General features: G+C 35.5%; 2 protein-coding genes across 3 annotated transcripts in view; one reads left to right on the forward strand and one right to left on the reverse strand.

Annotated features, from left to right (window-relative positions):
* Nucleotides 1-711: 711 nt before the first annotated feature.
* On the reverse strand, nt 712-18,919 carry LOC120633530 (FAS-associated factor 1). Its single transcript, XM_039903763.1, has 16 exons — nt 18,787-18,919; nt 18,291-18,359; nt 16,575-16,701; nt 16,121-16,246; nt 13,454-13,625; nt 12,027-12,171; nt 10,696-10,821; nt 9,282-9,399; nt 7,715-7,860; nt 5,715-5,869; nt 4,712-4,848; nt 4,158-4,320; nt 2,861-2,957; nt 2,027-2,167; nt 1,507-1,584; nt 712-1,146 (listed from the first exon to the last, which is right to left on the reverse strand). The coding sequence occupies exons 1-16, from the start codon at nt 18,823-18,825 to the stop codon at nt 1,066-1,068; spliced, it is 1,920 nt and encodes a 639-aa protein (XP_039759697.1). The 5' UTR covers nt 18,826-18,919; the 3' UTR covers nt 712-1,065.
* A 479-nt stretch (nt 18,920-19,398) lies between these two features.
* The window catches only part of LOC120633221 (cartilage oligomeric matrix protein), a 50,901-nt gene continuing 48,318 nt past the window's right edge, over nt 19,399-21,981 (forward strand). The window contains exons 1-2 of one of the 2 annotated variants that reach the window (XM_039903374.1): nt 19,399-19,426; nt 21,731-21,814. In XM_039903374.1, the coding sequence (XP_039759308.1) occupies nt 21,736-21,814 (79 nt within the window). In that variant the 5' untranslated portion in view covers nt 19,399-19,426; nt 21,731-21,735. Of the gene's footprint in view, nt 19,427-20,571; nt 20,716-21,730; nt 21,815-21,981 lie in introns of those variants that run through there. The other variant, XM_039903373.1, reaches the window with a different exon arrangement.

The raw sequence follows: 21,981 nt of genomic DNA on the forward strand, positions 1-21,981 counted from the left end.
ATTTTGTTATAATGACTACTTAATTATTTGCCTTTGCCATTACAAGATCACTTGTATTAGTGTGCGTGCGAATTATTGTTTCAATATTATCTATGATCTTCTTCTCAATTACCATTATTTGTGATCCTATTTGACCAAAAATGTAAACTGGCGTTTTGGTTGTCACCGCGTAATTAAAAATTAAACTTTGTCTAAAAGTTTCTTTCATTCCACATGTCGACCCTTGACTTCAATCTCACCTGGTGGTACATGATTATGCAGTTTGAGACAGTAGCGGGTCTGATAGGGGTTTTTCAGTTATAACATATACCCCTAATCTTAGTGGGTATGGTAATTACTTGAAATAAATTAATATTTTATTTGCAGTGAAAACTTCTTTCGCGATTTGTGTTAGGGGAAAAACCTAACGGCAGGGTGTTGTATCTCGCGACAGGCTTGCGACAGGCGTAAATCTGGCAATCACTGCTGTCAAACCTCATTTTTGTTTATTTATTGTATGGAAAAGTGAATTTTGACAGCAGTGATTGCAAAATGTACGCCTGTGGCTAGATACGTAATCATCCTGCGGGTTCGCGTCACCGATGACCTCGACATGCTCGTGACGCATTTTCCCAGAATAGCAACTGAGTAAATGTATACGCATATTATACACAAAAAAATGGATACCAGACTGTAACCTATGTGTGTATGACTTATTCTTGTGATTTCGCGTCACGGACTGATTCCATTTTTGTTATTTGATGAACATAAAGCTGTAATTGCTAAGAAATTGTTTAATTTCGTTGAGTATACCAAATAAAGATTAATGCTCATTAAATATATAATTTCGCAAAGTAACGCCTGCTTCTGTCCAACGCCATTGTATTCCATTGTTTTGAGTTTAAACTTCTGTCGGCAGTTCTTATGACTGCATCGATTTTTTTTAAACATATTATCTCCTTTCCAAAAAGCCTTGTATATATAATATAACTGAAATACATAGTAGATAGGAGGGTAGTCACTGTCTGGATCGTGAAACTAATACGCTCGGCGGTACGTTGATGCGTCGGTGCGCAGGACCCGAGTTCACCGTTCCTCGAGCATCACCGTCTCTTGCGGGAACAGCTTCAACGCTTTCAGTGTGCTGCTCGGAGATTCCATTGTGAGCTGGATAAATACGAGAATGTGAGTTAATTTTTTATGTTTAAGTTCTTTTTCTTTATTGATCAAAGTAAGCTTAATACATAACCGAATACAATGCCATCTTAAAATCAAATCGAATTTTAAAAAATGTAATAATAATTCGACGCCTCGGAATTAGAAAAAATAGTATATACGCATAAAAAGTGCGTTGTATGTGTCTAGAGGATATATCACGAATAAAGAAAATTTTGAGTTTAACTAAACACATTATAGTTAAACTCAATGTCAAAATGCATTACCTAATATAATATAATAAATAATATAATCTTGAAAAATTCCGTTTTCAGTCACTATCAATCCGATATATAAATAAGATATACTCACGTCTCTTCTAGGCCAGCTAGCTATGACCTTGTAATTTTCTTTTGGGTAACCTTTCGATGCGAGGTAATCTAATAAGGCCTGTAACAAAATGTAAAGGTTTAAATTAAAGCTATTTAAAAAGCGGCGATAAATATCAATGCACATAGCGTTGCCAGGCGTCCGGATAAAGTCGGATATAGTTAGGCTTTTTAATATTGCGTGTACGGACTAAAAAAAAGGTGTTTATTACATTTCACGCAGGTATTGTTAATAATCAAAAAAAAAGCTTGACTTTACCAAAAAAAAATTGTCGTAACTATTTATACTAAGACACAAAATCCTCTATAATGGAAGGTCCGGCCTTTCGACCCAAATGTGCGGCCAATCTGGCTGGTCTGTCGATTATTTGGTTTGGCGAACTGGCAACCCTACCTGCACAGAGTTCAATGTGATTTATCATAGTGAACGAAAACATCGCAAGGAAACCATGCCTGAGAGTTCTTCATAAAGTTCTCAAAGAGGTACTCAAAGAAATACTCACGGCGAGCGTGTCTTGCGCGTGGAACCGTCGCTCGAGACTGCCATGCTCCGGGGGCGGGAGGCGTATACGTACGCGTGCTACGTCATCAGCGCCGTCCGCCGGCTCGGCTGGTACGCGTGCCTCCGCGCCCGCGCGCAACTCCTGCCCACCACAACATAAGAATAATATTAAAAACTTTATTCGCACACATTTTAAAGTTTTTTTATAGCAATAATAACTAGTTTTTTTTAACAAATGCCGTGGGTGTTTTTCCTGGGATAAAAAGCCTAAGTTAATCTTTGTTCTTACAACTAATTCTATGTCAAAAATTAAGTTGCTTGGTTGTTCAGTTACGACGTAAAGGAAAGAGAAACAAAAAAACTCTCTTTCACATTTATAATATTAGTAAGGACTATTATATTACTAAGGAAGGATTGACGGACCAAGCACCTGAAGTTAAGTGGAAAATCATCGAGTATAAACATGATTAAAACGCAGCGCATGCAAGGAAGATGACCTACAACGTGTCTATCTACCTTAGGGCCTTCAGACCCTTCAGACCGTAGATAGTACTTCCCCAGACGAGCTCTGTCACAAAGGCTTTACTACTACAAGTATTTTTGCATTCCCAAACCAAACTAAAGCTTTTCGAGTTACACACGCGCCGAGATAAATATGTCTAACCATTTTCTCATCTATCGCATAGATAGAAGACGAGAAAATACTAGTCCTAATTATCTCATGGCACGTGTGATAGCAACCTTATTCTAAGGAAAAGCCCACAGCTGTTTCAGCCGGAAATTCTTTTTGCCATTACCCTCGCACAATGTCACTAGATAGACATATGAAACGTACCTCTTTTTTGGCTTCTTCCATTTGTCTTTCGGATTCTGCCCTCTCTAATTCTTGATTTCTTTCTAGCTCTTGCTGTTTTTTTACTTCTTCTTTAGCTCTGATAAGATTGAATTAGTATATATTATACGGTAAATAGATTTGTAAAAGAGTACTAGGGTGTAATGAGAGCAGAGGGAGTAGAATTCTTCAGTGGTAAAACCGCAAAATTTTACTACTATAGTCGTAAAAATGTAATAGGCCCGTTTTGACATTTGTCATCGCGACGTAACTAGTTATGGAACCATAAGACTCGGGACTCGATACTCACGATAAATCAATTCAAGTTTGTATCAGTACTTGATTGATATTTTTATGTATTGTAAAGTGTTCGTTCGTTCAAAGTATTCCTTTAACTTCACAACCAATACGCGTGACTGGCTGTAACCAATACTCCACTTTTCAACATGTTGAAACAGAGTTAGTACTATATAACAACAAACACAAAAATCGAGTCAAATCACTATGTTTAAATTAATGTCCAAAATAGAACTGCCATAGTTAACGTAATAGTAAACAATATATATCAAACTTAAACGAGCGCACAGTCAACTTTACAAGATGAGGAACGAAAAATTGCGCAGTGCGCGCGGGGACGCTTCAGTCATGTGCCGCTTGGTCAGATACATAAACTCAGACTCATTATTTAGAACCCATTTTGAGAACCAAGCTCATTCTTTGCAGTAAAGATAACTACACAATATTTAATTTCGATATTCAGTAAAAAAATGGTTACAGCTCTAGTATAAAAAAAAAAGACTGAGAACGTAACTGTTTTCGGAACGTTTCGCAAGAATTATAAATTGCATGCTACTGTAAAGTAAGCGCAAAAAGAATACTCGCAATATATTCTTTCATATTATTTAACGTCCCAAAAAAATTTACGTATTTTTTAAAACACTGTTTGTAATTGATTTTTATTTTATTGTTTCTTTCAGTTTCGTTCCAAGTTACATTCTATGATCTTGCACAAATGTCAAAACGGGCCTATTACATTTTTACGACTATAGTTATAGTAATAAGGCAACGGCCGACGCGGTTGTTTGCTCAGTTTCATACAGACTGAAAATTTGGAGCAGACTGAAAATCAGCGCTGAGCATTGTTGCCGCAAACTCAGCCACATGCTATACATTAGGTACAGCATGAGGCTGAGTTTGCGGCCATTGGCATATAGTTAGTAATAAATTGATAAACAGTTAGTTAAAAATCTTTTGTGAACTATTTTTGTGTATGGCAATAAAGGATTATTATTAATCTCACCTGTCCGCTTCGAGGCTCATCTGGTACGCCTCGTCCTGCTCACGCTTGACGCGCTGGCGAGCATCTCTCTCTCGCTCCATCCTCGCGTCTTCTTCCTTTTGGGATGCGAATCGCTCCAGAGCTTCTACTAGCCCGCCTACTAGCTCCGAAACTCCTACGTTGCCTGCAAATATACGTTTATATAATAAAAGTAATAATAATCATTTATTCAGGCTAAAAATAATGGATGCAATATTTACATGAATGTCCTAACCTGTGCGGAAAGAAAACCTGTGTTGCAGAGGGTAGGTCCTTCCTGATTTTACAAAGGGTGCTTGTTGTTGTTGTGGAGTATATGGGGTATTGTGTGTATGAGTGTGTATATGTGCGTGTGTGTGTGAGTGTGTGTGTGTATGTGAGATGTCGGTTAGTGCGATATGAGTGTGCAAGTGGATGCTTGTGTGTATAGAACCGTTGTATCTTGATACAAACAAGCTTATTATGCAGATGGTCTCGCCCTGCGCACGCTTATCTTTTAACGGGATATGGAGCATTTACGATGTAAGCATACTGACCGTTGATCACGGAGTATATCTCCGTGTTGGATCGCACGCGCATTATGATGATCAGTGCCGGCAACCTCTCGACTGGGATACTGCGGATGGTCATACTCGCCACTGGACCCAGCGAACTCGTAATTGACGTTAATAACCTGAAAATTTTTAATTATGATTATCATCATTCCTATCCTATTAATGCCTCACTGCCGTATGTGTAATGAGTATATATTGAGATTATTTCTTTGTATACTCATTGAGAGTAGCGGCGTGCAAACAGAGCCGAATCGGTCAAACGTAGGTGCCGCAGAAAAAAAATGAGTTTAGTGGAAGGGATTCATATTATGGGAGTAGATAAGGTCTTGTATGCAACTGTTGATAGTTAGGTATTAAAACAATCATGTGCTCATATTATGATAAACCCACATTCGTGTTTTAATACCCCTTATTATACTACAGTTGCATAAATAACTATTATCTACGCCGTTACTTTAAATCCGTGATTTAATACCCCTTGAGGAAAAAAATCATTATTATAGGGATAAGAATTAATACAATATATATTCTACTAATGATTGGCATTATATAATAAATAAGCGCGCATAGATATAAAAATAACATGTAAAAAAGATGTTGCATTATAAAAGCAAGTGGGGCAGTATCCGAGAAGTTTTAGTGTGTCAAATTCAAATTTTCTTTATTCATGTAGGCCTATCACAGGTACTTATGAAGCGTTCATACATATATGTCTACATAATTGTAAGGGGATGGTGATAACTTCGTTCGCCAACTTAAACCTAAAACGCGCCCTGGTCTACGAAGAGCCCACAACAAACTTAGCCGGGTAAAAGTAGTGTAGTCTGGCATACCAGGAGTCGCACACACTCTTTCGGAATCGGAGAAAGTTTTCTCTGCATCCGAAATAGTACTGTGGGTCAACGCATTTTCCCGCGGAATATTAAAAAAAAACCCTCTTGTTATACAAAAGTTACATAAATAACTATTATGGCAGTAAACTCACAGGTTGTTATTATGCGAGTCCGTCAAATCCCACCCGTAGAGCACGAAGTTAGCCGAAAGTGTTTGCAGCACTGTCTCGCATCCCAGCAGTTGCGCGCAGAACACATTCGACAGCACCGACTGCTCGTGGTGTAGATATACGCCTAGTAGTTTCCTCTGAAGTAAAAGATACACAAAATACAATAAGACCCTGAGATCCTTTGTTCGATCTCCCAGCCTACCGACAATGGTGTGCCGCCAAGCGCATAAGCTTTCCAATTCGATGCAGCGTAGAAACTTATTAGTTTAAAAAAAAAACGTGTGTTTAGACCTTTAAAAACGGTAAAAAAATTAGATGGAAATATATTTTAAAATAATTTAAGAATTCGGTTTAGTTAAGCATTTTATAATATTAACGAATACTTTTGTGACAGATCTTAATCAGTGTCTAGAGTATAAAATTTTAAGTGTAAAGATAATAGTTATATGCAAAATAAAATCGTAGTATATATTAAAATGCACGCCAGAAAGTGGCAAATTATTGAAACTATTCACATTTATAACACCAAAAATACACAGTTAAAGCAATAAAAAATATAGTCTATTCTATAACATATATTTAATGCCGGACGGTAATTAACCACTTACGTAATGATTTTTCCTTACGTGACGGTAATCACCGCAAGCCGCGTTAAACAACTTCCGTTACAATACTCTAAAACACTGGTGTTCTTATTCTAAATTCTCGAGCCCCATTACGTAACAATATAAATATTTTGAATCACACCAGCCTTACCCAACTAATCTATATATATAAATTCACTGACTAACTGCTAATCACACAAACCTTTGTTACACAAATTTAAATTAATTGTACCTTTATTCTTTTTTATTTATTTGTGCTTTGTTCTTGTGTGCTTTTAAAGTATTTCTTGATTGATGGATTGATATTAATCGATAAAGAAGGTATAATCATCACATCACGCTGGCCAGTGAGGATTCGTAGACTCTACACACTTTTGAGAACATGCATGCAACTCAGGCATGCAGGTATCCTCACGACGTTTTCCTTCACCGTTGAAGAAAGTGATATTTTCATTACTTAACTTTTAAGTAATTAGAAGGTTTCATAAATATATATAAAGAAGGTTTAATAAATAAATTTAATTCTTTTGGAAAAAAATTAAATTCGTCGATCATTGACCCCAAATTACACTGCCACTTCCGATCCCTGTTGACTAAACTCGTCGCCTTTCGGTGTTTAAGGGCGAATGTGGTCAATTATAAGAAGTTTACTGATATTTAAGTTTACTACTATAAGCCTGTCGCACAGGGTAGGCTAGTAGTTTTCCGTTATTTGACGTCTATATACCTAAAGCTATAACAATAATAATAAATCTTTTCTGATTCTACGGAATACGATTCAAACTCATTAGAAAAAAAAAACGGGTGTGTACTTATGTACGCGCGTTAGAAGTTATACTTCTTGGGCGTAACAAAAAAAAACTCTTTTCAAAAATTTCATCTTTCGCCTCGTTTTACGTTTGTAGAAAAAACGACACTAATAATAGAAAAAAGGTATTTAATACATTGAAAGTTTTATTATATCGTATTATCTAGTTATCTCATTATCGGACAGCGAAGTTTCACTGAATGTTAAAATTTGAGCGTTTTGTACAATTGAATCAATTAAAACACCGGAATGAGCCCGCATACTTTGACAATTAAAAGTGTATACTGTCAAACCTTTTAAACTTAAATGTTGTCTATAGCTACTAGCTATAGCTAGCTTCAGGGTGTCGTTTTTTTGTGACGGTGTGCGCGCGCATCGTAAAAATTGACATTTACTATCATAATTTTTCCCTAATGCGCCAAAAGAAGTATAACTTCAAAAAATTAAATTAATTAAGGAAATAATAATTATAGTACAACAAGATTTCTAGTAAAATTTTAGATTAAATTGTCATTTAAATATTCGTTAACACTGTTGTCGGTTTTATCATAGTTTTTTTATGTACTCACCTCTCTAGCAGGTTTTAAACAGGACTCCTTGATGGCGTCTTGTAGGGTGCCCTCGAAGAAGCTGGGTGTGTTGGGGCCGTACCTCGAGCGGAAGCGTTGCGCGAACTCTATGCAGCCGAGAGCCTCGTCGTCCACATGGTCCGACACTGGCGTTGAAATAAATAAAATAGAAGTACAAATTTTGGAGAGCCAAAAAAAAATTGGTTTTCCTGACTTCCGCAGACCTAGCAGCCATTAGGGCCATATAAGGGCTAATTCAGTTCATGCTGCGGTGAAAGGCGAAGTAGCGCATTTTATCGGACATAACCCAGGGTGAACTCCCGGACGGATCAGGAATGTGTGTGAGATAGTGTGTAAGTATCTGACCCGCGGTCAGCTAGTATGTGATATAATAAATAAATACCTAAACCCCTTTTTTTTTTTTTGTTAACATATAGTTATAATTGTGCAGGGGCCAAGCAGGTGGCCCACCGGATGGTAAGTAGGAAACCATCGCTTATAAACAGAGCAAACGAAAACGTGGAAGGCGAAAGCAGTTTCTAACTTATCTTGGACCACGCTTAAGTCTGCAGCTCGGGATAGGTCTGGATGGAAAAAAGTAGTCTCGGCTCTATGCAAAACCAGGTGGAGGACTCAAAGAAGAAGAATAGATAATCCAGATTATAGATTTATTTGTACCTTCTATAGTGTACGCTCACAACATGAATGAATGAATGAATGAATACACTTTTATTGTACACCACAGAGAAAATTTACAGAGATACAAATACAACTGCACAATAAGGTGGAACGTACAATTTGGCGGCCTTATCGCTAAATAGCGATCTCTTCCAGGCAACCAAAGGCATACAAGAAAATGTTATAAGAAATAAGTAGGTGGTACAACAAACAAAATTAAATATTAGGATTTAAAACTAAATTAACATTTAAAAAAAAACATAAAACATAGTATATACTATATGTTCCATACATATATACATACAAATACGCTACTATAAATACTTAATTGAAAAAAAAATAAAAAAAAATTAATAAAATAAAAGAACCCTCAAAAATGTGTTATAGTTTTATGTTAATTGTTTTCTCTACTAAGCGATAATTTTAAATTCTTTTGAGAATTAAAGATCTTAAACCTTACCTAGCCTTACTGTAATTATTTAATTCCCAAACGCTATTCGGGTTACAAGCGCGCTGGTTAAGATGAGCGCCAAGATATATATGTCTACCCTTTTTCTCATATATCACATAGAAATAAGATGAAAAAATGGTTTACATAATAATCTCGTGGCGCGTAAGTTAGCTCTGGCAACCTTTCTCTCAGTAAAAGTCCAGAGCTCTTTCAGCCGGGATATGGCATTTAGGTAATTATGGAATTTTTAACTCACTTTGGGATTGAGTCGATGATCAAATGTTTTTTCATGTATTTTAATAGAGTTTTATTATATTGTAATTAGAGTCGATTGACGTTTAGTTTTTTTTTACCCATGAAGCAATTGCAATGTAAGTGGGAGAAAATAATATATATTGTATTAGTAAATAGAGTATATTTAAAAAAAAAAAAACTCACTGAGCGGTTGTAACCGTTCCGACGGGACGTCGACGAACATATCCTCAGCTTGAAAGTTGTCTGCGTCTTCGACTTCTTCTACTGAACTATTATCACTGTCCGAACTTTCTACTATTATCTGTAACCAAAAATAAAAAAAAGTTTTAGCCACATATTTGTTTCAACCGTAAACGACTTTTTATTTCACCTAGTTATTACACATTACATTACAGGGTTACAAAGGGACGGTTCCAGCCATCTCAGTAAGGAAAAAGATCCAGGAACTGAAGAACTGATATGGTTAACGGTGTCAGCACAACATTACAACGCTTCTAAGCTTTTAGAATTTAAAGCGTTGCGAGTAGTGTAAAAGGTTTTTATTTTATTAATATTGAATTTTTATTGCACAGATAAAAACAAAATACAAAGAGGAACACATTAAAAAAGAATATAAAACTAAGTTTAGGTGTGCAAAGGCGGTCTTATCGCTAAAGCGATCTCTCCCAGATAACCTTTCCTATAAGCCTATTCCCTATGGAAACGATGCCCTATCGCTATAAAAGTACAATTAATAGCTTGCAAAGAGGTTAAGTTGAATTTAAAGACATACTTACCTTAAACTGTACTTAGTCAAAAAAAGCATATTTATTTTTCCATACAAACGAATTCAAAAAGTGTTTATTTATGACAACCCTATTGAAGTTAAAAGACTGAATCGCGCATAGTACCTATACTACGCGACGCGAACCTAATAAAGTGATAGGATTCACATGATTTTAATTTTGCATTAGATGTTAGGGCTGTATCTGAATTCTTTTAGTAAAACTATGGCAGTGATTTACTGAAAAACGTTTTAGGTTCACTGATAAGTCTCAGAGGCAGTACATAATATAAACTTAAAGCCTGTAAATGAAAACCGAAAAAATATTTCGGTTTTAATTTACATGCTGTAAAGTAGTGGTATATATATTTTTTTTATTTCATCCTCTGCTTTCGGAGTTTTGGGTAGAATTTTGAAAGTTTTTCTACTCTTTTTTGTTTGTTTTAGTATGAATGATGCTCTCAAAAGCCTACGATCAGAAGCGAAGTTAATTTTACTAAGGACTGTACAAACCACACGGTAGAAATGACCCGATGGTGAAAGGGATGTTGGTAGACCAAGCAAACCGTGGGCTGATGACATCAAACGAGCTGCAGGGAACGATTGGGTGACGCAAGGCAAGGAAAGAGAAACATGGAAAAGGTTGGGGGAGGCCTTATTTCCTAAGATAATCATAATAAAAATTACTGACTAACCAAACAAACAATGTAGATTTAAGGATATAATTGTGTACTAACTTAATAACAACATTTGTAAGTAATGTAAGAGATGTGAGAATAAAAAGGCTTTTTATTTTTATTTTACAGTAGTGGTATAGATTGTATAGATACGTACCCTCTTGAATTCCCTTTGTTTGCTAGGCGACCGTTTGACTGTCAAATCGTGTTGTGGCAAGTCTAAACCAACCATAGCTAGAACTGTGTCATCAAGTCCGGTTACGGCAGGCCAACCTGTCCATACCTTTAAAAATTTATATATTAAGTACATCATCCATAATTGATATTTATATTGTCCAAAAGTGAAAGTGCCAGTCATATAAATATAGTTTGTAGCAAAAAAAAATTAGGTGGACTACCTAAAATTGTTCTTATTAAGACGCCGATGATGATTATTACATAAATGTTTCGGCTACTTTTCTTTATCAATAGCTTCTGCCCGCGACTTCAGAATTGTGTCCAAACCTTCGCCCGTTAACAATTTTAAATTGCTCCTCGGAAACTACTTAAAGAATCGAGAATACAGGTAGCGTATGTACTTTTCCATGGCAAAGGCTACATGCATGTCAAATTTCATCCAAATCTGTTCAGCCGTTTTTGCGTAATTGAGTAACGAATAACTACACTTTTAAATTTTTAATATAAATAGGTAAAAAAGAGGGATTAAAAGAAAAATTAAGGATTTGTAGATACCCGCGACTTGATAGAAAATTCGACTTGCGAGTTTATGCATATTTGGTACAAAAAATACAGATTTTAGAACTCAATTAAACCAAGGTCAACAAGACCAACAGATGAAGTCGAAGAAATGTTTAGATGGCAATGTTTTAAATTATATACAGCAAAATATTTTAGGCCCGCACTTTCAGATTCCAATTCTGATGATGATCTAACACGATGATGATTCGGGCCATCATGATGTTATTAGTAAAACGATTGGTGTCAATTCTGTTGTACTTTATTATTTAAAGTAACTTAATTGACAATTTAGTTTATGGGTGTGTGAATAACAGAATCAATACCATCTGGTGTTTTTAAGTTTTCTAAACCAAGTTAACTATATAATAAATAAAATGAATTAATAAATAAATATACTACGACCGTATACACATCGCCATCTAGCCCCAAAGTAAGCGTAGCTTGTGTTATGGGTACTGAGATGACTGATGAATATTTTAATTAATAATATACGTAAATACTTATAATATACAGATAAACACCCAGATACTGAAAAACATTGATGTTCATCACACAAACATTTTACAGTCGTGGGAATCGAACCCCCGGCCTTGGACTCAGAAAGCAGGGTCGCTGCCCACTGCGACAATAGGCCGTCTGGTCATTATAATGCGATTAGACATTTGTGTATAAAAGAAAACAAAGCTGAAAACAATGATGAGTTTTAACATAGTACATAACGTATTGGGGATAACTTGAGTTTTATCTCACCTGATGTCGAACTGGTATATCGGTGAGTGAATACAGATCGTTCTTGACTTCTTGTACTGTTTTAGTGCCGGGATACTTTAATGTATACTCGCGCTCATCGTGTTTTACTCTGAGCACATATGTTGTGGTTAACCTCTCTGCTACCCTGGTAATAAAAATATTTTTTTAGCCGGTAAATCTATTAAAAATGGATCGTGATGATGATTTTGCATCAGTCTTATCTATAGATACAGAATTTCATTAAAGTAAAATAAATAAAATCCAAGTAGTACTACTAATTTAAGGCCGCAGTCCACCATGCTGGCCCAGTGTTGATTGGTGGACTCCACACACCTTTGAGAACATTATGTAGATCTCTCAGGCATGCAGGTTTCCTCACGATGTTTTCCTTCACCGTTGAAGCATGTGATATTTTAATTATTTAAAACGCACTTAACTTAGTAAAGTTAGAGGTGCGTGCTGGGACTCGAACGCGGCCCCCGAAAGTACTTTTCTAAGTTTAGTACGTTTTAATTAATTAAAAATTTCACTTACTTCGACAGTGGGAGAAAACATCGTGAGGAAACCTGCATGCCTGAGAGTTCTATATATATGTTTTTAATGGTATGTGTAGACCACCAATCCGCACTGGGCCAGCGTGGCGGAATACCACCTTAACCCCTTCTCATTGCGGGAGGAGACCTGTGCCCTCTAGTGGCCGGTCATGGACCGACATGATGAACATAACATTTGGCCATAATTGGTAGCAATTAAATAACAAATATAACTGATGGTCGAGAGACCAATGAAGAATTTCAAAACTTAGATCAACGCTTAAATAACAAACTGCGCCGCCTGGACAAAGGCAAACTATGGAAGGTGCTGGGTTTGATAACAGGGCTAAACAAACACCTTTCCATCATAGATGTCACCGATAGCCCCCTGAGCAGGGTACGCGTGGAGTCAGAGGAAACATCAAGACACTTTATGCTAGAGTGCACGGGCGTTGCAGAACAACGCGAGGTCCACCTTGGATCCCCAGCAGTGGCTTGCATAGAGGGTATGCAAAGGGTATGCAGTTGATATAAAATGAAGAAAATCTACAGTACAAGTTATAAATACTTAATGGTAGGCTTTTATAACTCTTAAAATGCCTATCCTTAAGTTTTTTAGAACTCGTACAGGAGGTTTTCTTCATTTTATATCATCTGCATACCCTGTGCATACCCTCTATGCACGCCACTGATCCCCAGCCACTTTCCCAAAAGACCTTGGCAACCTGGGCGGCCCGATAAGCTCCGATAACGAGTTAGACTGGCTGGAGTAGCGTGGAAGTTCCACGTACGACAAGCGAAGCGCTTACGTGCGGAAAACGGCCTAGTCCGAGAAGAAGAAACCACAAAACTTGCTTAAGTTACTTTAAATATTTAAATTAATATAGCACTTACTCATCGTCTGCCATGAGTCTGTCAGCAGCTTTGAGCCGCAAGACTGCATTACGGGCAAGTCCCAAACTTGATAAAATTGCAGAGGAAGTGGCTCTCGAACCGCCTAGGCCCGATATATGTTGTCTACATACTGGCACTCCGCAAACCATTTCTAACCGCTTTTTTAGATCACCTGTGGAATTGACATACATTACACCTGTCTTCGCTTTACTTTGAACATTTTTTTCTTCTTATTAAGAGTAGCTCTCGGCTATGGTAAATATTCACATTAAACAACAAGTATAATAACAGACAAAAACCAGGCAGTGGTCCGACCGGCGACGCTCAATGAGAAACGTGTAGAACTAGCAACTATCGAAGATACGAGACTCGGGACGCGTGTGAGACAGCTCGTAAGCAATTTTTTAAATTTTTTTTGCGTCTTTGCGTCATGGAGTAACCAACATCCACACTTTAACATTGATAATCTATATATATATATATTATAACATTTTCACATATATATATATATATATATATATATATATATATATATATATATACTAGCTGTGGCCCGCGACTTCGTCTGCGTTTGATTTTGTTTTTAAAGTATTCAGTATCGCTAAGCCTTAAATGAGTATAGTAGTATGACTGTCATGTGACTGTCAATTAATTATAGACAAATAATTTGCAATAGAATAAAATTGCAACTATAATTAAAGATCTAAGCTATCCTATCTCTTAAGTTGGACCAGACTGCTCACGGTGTGCCAATTAAATTTAAAATCGGTTAAGTAGTTTAGGAGTCCATCGCGGACAAACATCGTGACAGGAGATTTATATATATTAAGATGTGAAAATGTTATGTTGGTTTGTGTACGTTTCAAAAACTCAAAAAGTTCTGCACCGATCGAGCTGAAATTTTAGCATAATAATCCGCATCAAGGATTGTTTCTATCTACTTTTTGCATCAGTCACATATCCGCGACCGCTAAACTACGGTTTTTTTTAACGATCGATGTACCAGTGACCGCGCCATCTGCTGAAAGCGAGAAAACACTCGCTGACATATGTAATGTATTCTTTGTTTTGTTTCTCATTTCTCAACCATTCCATAAAAATGTACCACAGCGAAGCGTGGCATGGTACAACTAGTATTATATATAGTAGGATTTTTATTTTTATTAAGAAAGTACTATTGTTTCTGACTGTTAATAGTACTACGAATAATAATAGATTACCCATGCAGTCAGGGCTGCATTTCCAAGGGTAAAGATCGTTGGGTTGATATATTACTAGCTTCGAGGCAAAATATCTCATATCCTTTTATACATATGCCAGCATTTTTAAATTTTCATTCCACTCCACGTTAGCCAAATTTAAATTCAAAAATATCTTTATTCAAGTAGGCCCCATAGGTGGCACTTTTGTTGCGTACATTAGAATAACACGGTGGTGAGATGATGGCGATAACCATATTCGTAAACTTAAAACTAAACTACGCTTTTACAACATGATTCCTAAGGAAATTCTTGACCTACCAATGCATACATTTAAAAAATGTGTAAAAACGCATCTAGTACAGCGAGGTTACTATACATTTGATGAATTCCTCAATGACAAGGTAGAATGGAAGCAGCCAGCCTCGCTCTCATCTCCCGCAAGATAGCAAAATGATTGTAAATGTTGATGTTGGAAAAGAGCAACTACTGAGTTTCTTGCCGGCTCTTCTCGGTAGAATCTGCTTTCCGAACCGGTGGTAGAGTCACACAAACATACATACTTGACGTTTCAAAAGTGCTTATAAAGTAGGTCTACTCGAAATAAATGAATTTGAATTTTGAATTTTTTTTTTAAAGCTACGAGGGTTCCAAACGCGTCCTGGTCTAAGAAGCCCACAAAAAACTTAGCTGGGTGTTAGCCATTGCTTGCATAGTCTAAGATGGTAACAGGCTAACCTATTAGGAATATGATTATATATGATATAGCTAGGCGGCATGTCTTTGGCGGTAAATAATTTGCAAAATTGCCTATTGAGCCCGTTACCTCCCACTTAAAACCACAGTGCTCACCGTTGCGTCGCGGAGATCGTCATAATAAAATAAACATAAAGAATGTTACGTAGTACTAGACATAATAGGAATGTTGTAAAAAATAACAAATAATATGAACAAGAACAAATTATGGTAAAAAATCCCTTACCTTTGAAGGCGCCAAATTTTATAATAAAATACCTATACTTATAAAAAATGAAAACTCATTCAATGTATTCAAAACTAAATTAGCTTCTTATATATTAAGTAATACCAATAAATTAAAAGACAAATACATTGAATGAGTAGATAATAGTAAAATTGAATTTAGTTTAGTCTAATGGCAAAGTGTATTAATTTATTATAGAAACCTAAGTTCCCTATGTAAGTGACTTAGGTCTTTTTATAGGAATAAATGTCTTTAAACCTAACCTAAATGCATCAAGATCATCATAACATTGTATGATGATTTTAGTGTTGGTATACCTCACAACTGTTTGGTATTCATTGTTTTAATTGCTATTTCTGAATCTTAAATATAGGTAGTATTTAAACTATGTGTCAGTTAAGTTACAAACATGTCAGTTGTAAATGAGAGTTCAAAGAGAGCTACTGTTTTATGCTAGCTGTATTAAGATTTCATTGAAGTACTTACTGACAGTTGCCGAGCCAGACATTTTCATCTCGTATATTTTATTATTACAGTGCACTTGTAGCTCTACTAGGTCAAGGGAATTATTTCTAGGGGATGAGGTTGAAGCTTGATTACTATCTTCCCGATCTAAAATCATTAAATAAATGTTATCATTATATCATTATAATTCAAAGGTTATCATTAAATAAATGTTTCAGGCAATTTCAAATATCTTTATTCATGTAGGACTATCACAGGCACTGACAATTCATACATACAGAGCTACCAGAGGGTTCCAAACGCGCTCTGGTCTAAAAGCCCATAACAAACTTAGCCGGGTATTTTTTTTGTTATCACCATCTCACAGTAAATTAATATTAAGCTATGAAGTTAGAGCAATTCATATAAATAATAAAAATAAATTCCAAATCAGTTTTTTAATATTAAAAAGGGTGAAGAGCAAGCCACTACTTACCAGGTGGGTGTGTTTTTGGAGTTATCACAGATATATCATCATCTATCATCTCCACATCATGTGTGTCGTTGTTCAATTGAGAAGCAGAGCTGCTACTATCCTGTGGCATCACTCTATTGATGGCGGACTATAACAAGGTAAATCAAATATTTGATAGAAGCAGGCATTACTTTGCGGAAGTCAATAACATTGATTTAGATTTAGCTATTTTGTTTTGTAAGTTTTTAATTTGTGAAATGAGATAAAAGCTGCAAGCTGCATAGGTGCTGTCTGCCCAAGTCTTGAATTAATATATAATGTCCACACTGAAAGACCTTCAAAACATCATCGTCATCATCATCATATAAACGGATTGGACATGGACCTGGCCTTGGATTGGAGGACCTGGGTTGCTTATTTCCAGGGTCCCAGCAACACCCTACATGTTTTCTGTCCACCTCGTTTGGGGGTTGCCATTCCAGCACCTTAAGACCCCAACATCCATCCGTTCTCCAAGCTATGTGCCCAGCTCGCCCCGCCACTTCTGCTCCACGAATCGCTGAGCTATGTCAGTAACTCTAATTCTTTGACAGATCTCCTCATTTCTAATTTAGATACTCCTAACATAGTTCTCTCCATCACTTGCTGGGTGACTCTGAGACTTCTTATGAGGCGATCATTTTCAATATTATGGCAACATACACTGTTTGAAGACTTTGGTATTTAGGCACTGAGGGAGTTTGGAAGAAAAGATGATCAGATGTCAAGTTTCCCAAAAAGTGCCCATTCTAAATTCAAAATTCAAAATTCATTTATTTCAAATAGGCCTAATACAAGCACTTTTGAAACGTCAAGTCTGTCAAGTGTATTGACTCTACCACCGGTTTGGAAGGCAGATTCTACGGAGAAGAAGCCAGCAAGAAACTCAGCAGTTGCTCTTTTCAGTTTTATTCAGCGGTTCACCGCTATCCAAATATAAGAAAACTAAAAATAGATCTTGTTTTTACACCATTGGATAATCATAATTTGAATAAGGATGATTATGACAAAGCTTTTAGGTCTCCAAGGTTCTTCTCTATGTAATAGCCTAATAAAAGATGTTACTTATCAATCCTTGAAAAGGTCTTGCTTGCACCCGCAAAATGAATACTATTTAGTGAAACAATAGTTATACAATTTTGTGAAATGTTAAAGTAGATTCAGTGGTTGAAGTTATCTTACAGTTTATTCTCTCTAAATTAAAACTGTACAAATTGAATCAATCAACCCACAAGGTTTCAAGGCAATCAGTTTATTGCCTGCCAGTACAAACTTCTAGATAATTCATAACATGTGATTGGTACACAATCTTTCATAAAACTGAAATTACTGAGTAACATAAATAATAAAAAGTTGACATAGTTTAATAAATAAACATTCTATTTTGTACTTGTACTACACACATTGCTGATGTCTTTCAGAAATAAGCAGCAATGTGTATTGCAAAATATTTATATTTAGTAAGGTTTTTCATATTCTCCACATAAATTATTATAAATTTGTAGATCATATGTGTATGTATGCTTTATTATGATAAATAGTATACACATATAATCACCTACTAATGTTATCTATTATTTACAATTGATCAATGTTCAATCAATAAATTAAAAATGTTTCTTTGTTCAAATCAACTGCTGGTACATTTCCATAGCACTTTTATTTAAAAAAAGACAGTTACATAAGTATCATACTCACAAGTAGATCCCAATTTGTTTCTTCTAAGTGGAATATAGCTTCAGCTACATCTTCAATATTAGTGATACCCTGAAAATCACAATTCAATAATCATTTGATCATTTTAATTTTATCAAATTACATTTATATTGTTCGTAAGAAACAAAGGCCTAATGGTGTTTTTCCACCAAGGTTAATAATAAAGTAATGCACTAAAAATTACCTTGGAAATTCCAATTTTTATTTTCGATTTCACACAAAGAACGAAGGTGAAAATTTTACGAAAACAATTTTAGTTTAGGATATTCACTTTTTAAAGATTTGTCTGTCGATAGAACGTTAAAATAGTTTCATCTAATGTTTATATTAATTATTGAAATTCGCGTTAGACGTAGTACAAAGAGATAAAGCAGAAATAAGAGTCACTGTTTTTGTTCGCCACATAACCTGCACATTTTGTAAACTAACTACTATTCACATGAACGCACATATTATTTGAAACACCATCGATATTTACCTGAAAATTTGCAAGAATTTCTTCTCTGTTCTCAGCCATTCCGATATTATTGAGCCCAAAATTATTCAAAGAAAATAGGTACTACAACTTCAATTCTTGGTATGACATTCAAACATTTATGATTTGACCATAGTCTCCATAGATTTAACCATCGACAATGATAATGTTGCCATCCATCCGATCGTCAAAATCCAAGCGTATAATATCATTACGTCGCGTCGCGTTGCCAAAATATTACCATGGACACATTCTAAACCGAATATGTTTTTAATTATGAATTGAAATGGGTACTTTCAGGACAACACTATCAAATGAATAATTAATCATACCTGAGATTTCTACACTTATTAATAGATGAAGAAAGCGTATCTATTTACATTTGTAATTTATGTAAAGCGGCTACTAGCTAATGAATTATAATTTTTGAAAAAATATATATATTTTACCCACTAAAGCTATTGAATAAAATTTTCTTTTCTTCAAATAGCCTTGTGGTAAGTAAAGATGATGTCTAAGATGGTAGCGGATTTTTAAGGGGGTATGTTAGTTATTATATAATCCCTTTACTCCTTATCTAAGCAATTAAAATATCACTTGCTTTTACAGTGAAGGAAAACATCGTCGGGAAATCTGCATGCTTGTGAGTTCTTCATAACGTACTCAATGGCCAGTCAGCTCACATGGCCAGCGTGGTGGACTGCGGCCTAGCTAAAGGTTTTAGTTATTCTACTGTGAATTAACAATGTTAAACATACTAGGCACATTAAAAACTTATAATTAGTAACAATGTTGTTAAAATAATTTATATTGATACATTCTAAAGCTTGGCCAATGTGCTTTGAATGCACTTTTCCGTCTGTTAGCTAAATAAATGGCAGGTACGTATTCATTAGCTAGCCCACCAACCCGCATTGGAGCCGCGGGTCTACGCTCTTAAACCCTCTTATATGAGACAGGAGGCCCCATCAGTAGGGCGTTAATTGACTTAGGGTGATGCATTAGCTAGACCCAGAACGTCAGAATACCTGCCAAGTTTGGCCTTCGAGGGTTTTTGTTTTGTTAAACTCAAACATAACCCGATCTCCCCCTGCGTCGGGTATCTTATAAGCACAAAATTTCCTTATTCATCATTCAGGCCTATCACTGGCACATAAGTTTACATTATTATGAGGTGACGGTGAAAACTACCATCGGTAACATAATATAACTAAAGCTAGGCATAGAAGGGTTCCAAAGGCGTCTGTCTTAGAAGAGTCCACAACAAACTTAACCGGGGTTTTTTTTTATAACAACTTCATAGTAAATTAATATCTAATCAATTGGCAATGAAGTTCGAGCAATTTATACCTAAGTTTTTTTATAATTTTTATTATTCTTAATCCTAACTCGTATTATTAATGCGAAAGTGTGTTTGTTTGTTTGCTTTACGCCCTAACTCAGCAACCAATCAACTTCAATTTTAGCGTAGAGTTAGTTGAAAGGACGGAGAGTAACATAGGCTACTTTTCATCCCAGGAAAAGAAAAGGTTTCCAATAGATTTGTAAAAAACCGTAACGTAAGAACGAGGGCCACAGCTAAGTAATATGTCGGATTTTTTAGCTTATTAAGAGAGAGAGAGATTAAATATATAAGGAATCTACTTCAGGATAACTTATTTTAACAGCGTAGTACTTCCGTTTTGAAGTTTTAGGTAGGTGATACACGAGTGATATGGTTTGGATATGGTTATTAATATAGGTTGTTCGTACTTACGCACCGCATCTTCCACTTCCACACCAGTCGAGCATGCGCGTAAGCACTCCGCGCACGCGCACTCGCTACGAAAGCTCTGAACTTTAAATTTAGAACGTGCGCGAAAATTGTGATCGAAAAAGTTCGAACTAAGTCAAGTTGATTTGTAACTTTTAGTGATAGTATTTAGGTTTAAGGTAATATAATTTTTTTAATTAATACTTATTTGAATTTATTTATTTTATTTTTTAGTATTAGGAACATTTTTGAACATACTGAATTTCTTCTACGACTATATAGCGGCTATAAATGACAAAATTTAATAATTTTCCTAAATTTACAGACTAAATTTTCTTTTAATTTTTAAAATAGATAATAAAATATATGCAAAAGTTATTTATTACTCAACTGCTAATAAAAGGCTAAACGATTTTGGATCCAAATGGTAAATTCACTTTCTTAATCATTAAAATTATATTAAATATATCATTTAGCTTAAAACTGAAACATGTCTAGGTAAAATGAAGTAGAAAGAGTGGTCAATTTCTCTTAGATATATTAGACTTATTATGTTTTTAAAATATATAATAACATTTAATACACTGCTCTATTTGTATGCATCTACGATGACGATATCCTGGATACGCATAACGAGGTTCTCGGTTCGATTCCCGGGGTGGGCCGAAAAGGCACATCATCTTATTTTTATTGCTTTCATGTTACATGGATGATAAATAAACTTATAAGGTTATTGCAAGTTCAGGGAATTACTGTAAATAACTTTTAGGTTTTTGTCTTAGTTATTGCGTCGTTGTTCTAGTGGTTAAACATTCATGTTCATGAATGTTTTAGTGTGGCTAGGTGTTTATCTGTATATTATAAGTATTTATGTATATTATTCATCAGTCATCTTAGTAGGTACCCATAACACAAGCTACGCTAACTTTGGGGCTAGATGGCGATGTGTGTATTGTTGTAGTTTATTTAATTATTTTATTTTAATTGGTACAAAATACTGAGAATTCGTTGACAGAAAACCCAGTATCTAAAAATGTAGTCTCGACCGGAGAATCGAATCTGGCACCTCGCTATCTATAGTAGAACGTGCTAACTATCGCCAACGAAGCAGATTCGTATTAGTATAAAGTTATAAAACAAAATCATTTGCACCACAATACGTGATATTATGTCTCACAAATTCCTTTTTCGCAGGAAATATGGCTTTGCAAGCCATATGCGGAGTTTTAGTGCTTCTCATTGCTGCGTCCGCTTCAAATTCGCTAACATTGAACGAAGGTAAGTGATATTGCAATTTAGTTTTTATGGCTAACAACACAAGGTTTATATATCAAACTTGGTCAGTTGTCCGTTTATTTCTATAGTTCTCTATTTCTAGTCGTAAAAGTTAAATGTCCTGGCTGCGGTTGGTAAAAAAGGTGAGCAAAGATGTTATAGGAATATTT

This window comes from Pararge aegeria, chromosome 21 (genome assembly GCF_905163445.1).
Source record: "Pararge aegeria chromosome 21, ilParAegt1.1, whole genome shotgun sequence".
Classification (NCBI taxonomy): domain Eukaryota; kingdom Metazoa; phylum Arthropoda; class Insecta; order Lepidoptera; family Nymphalidae; genus Pararge; species Pararge aegeria.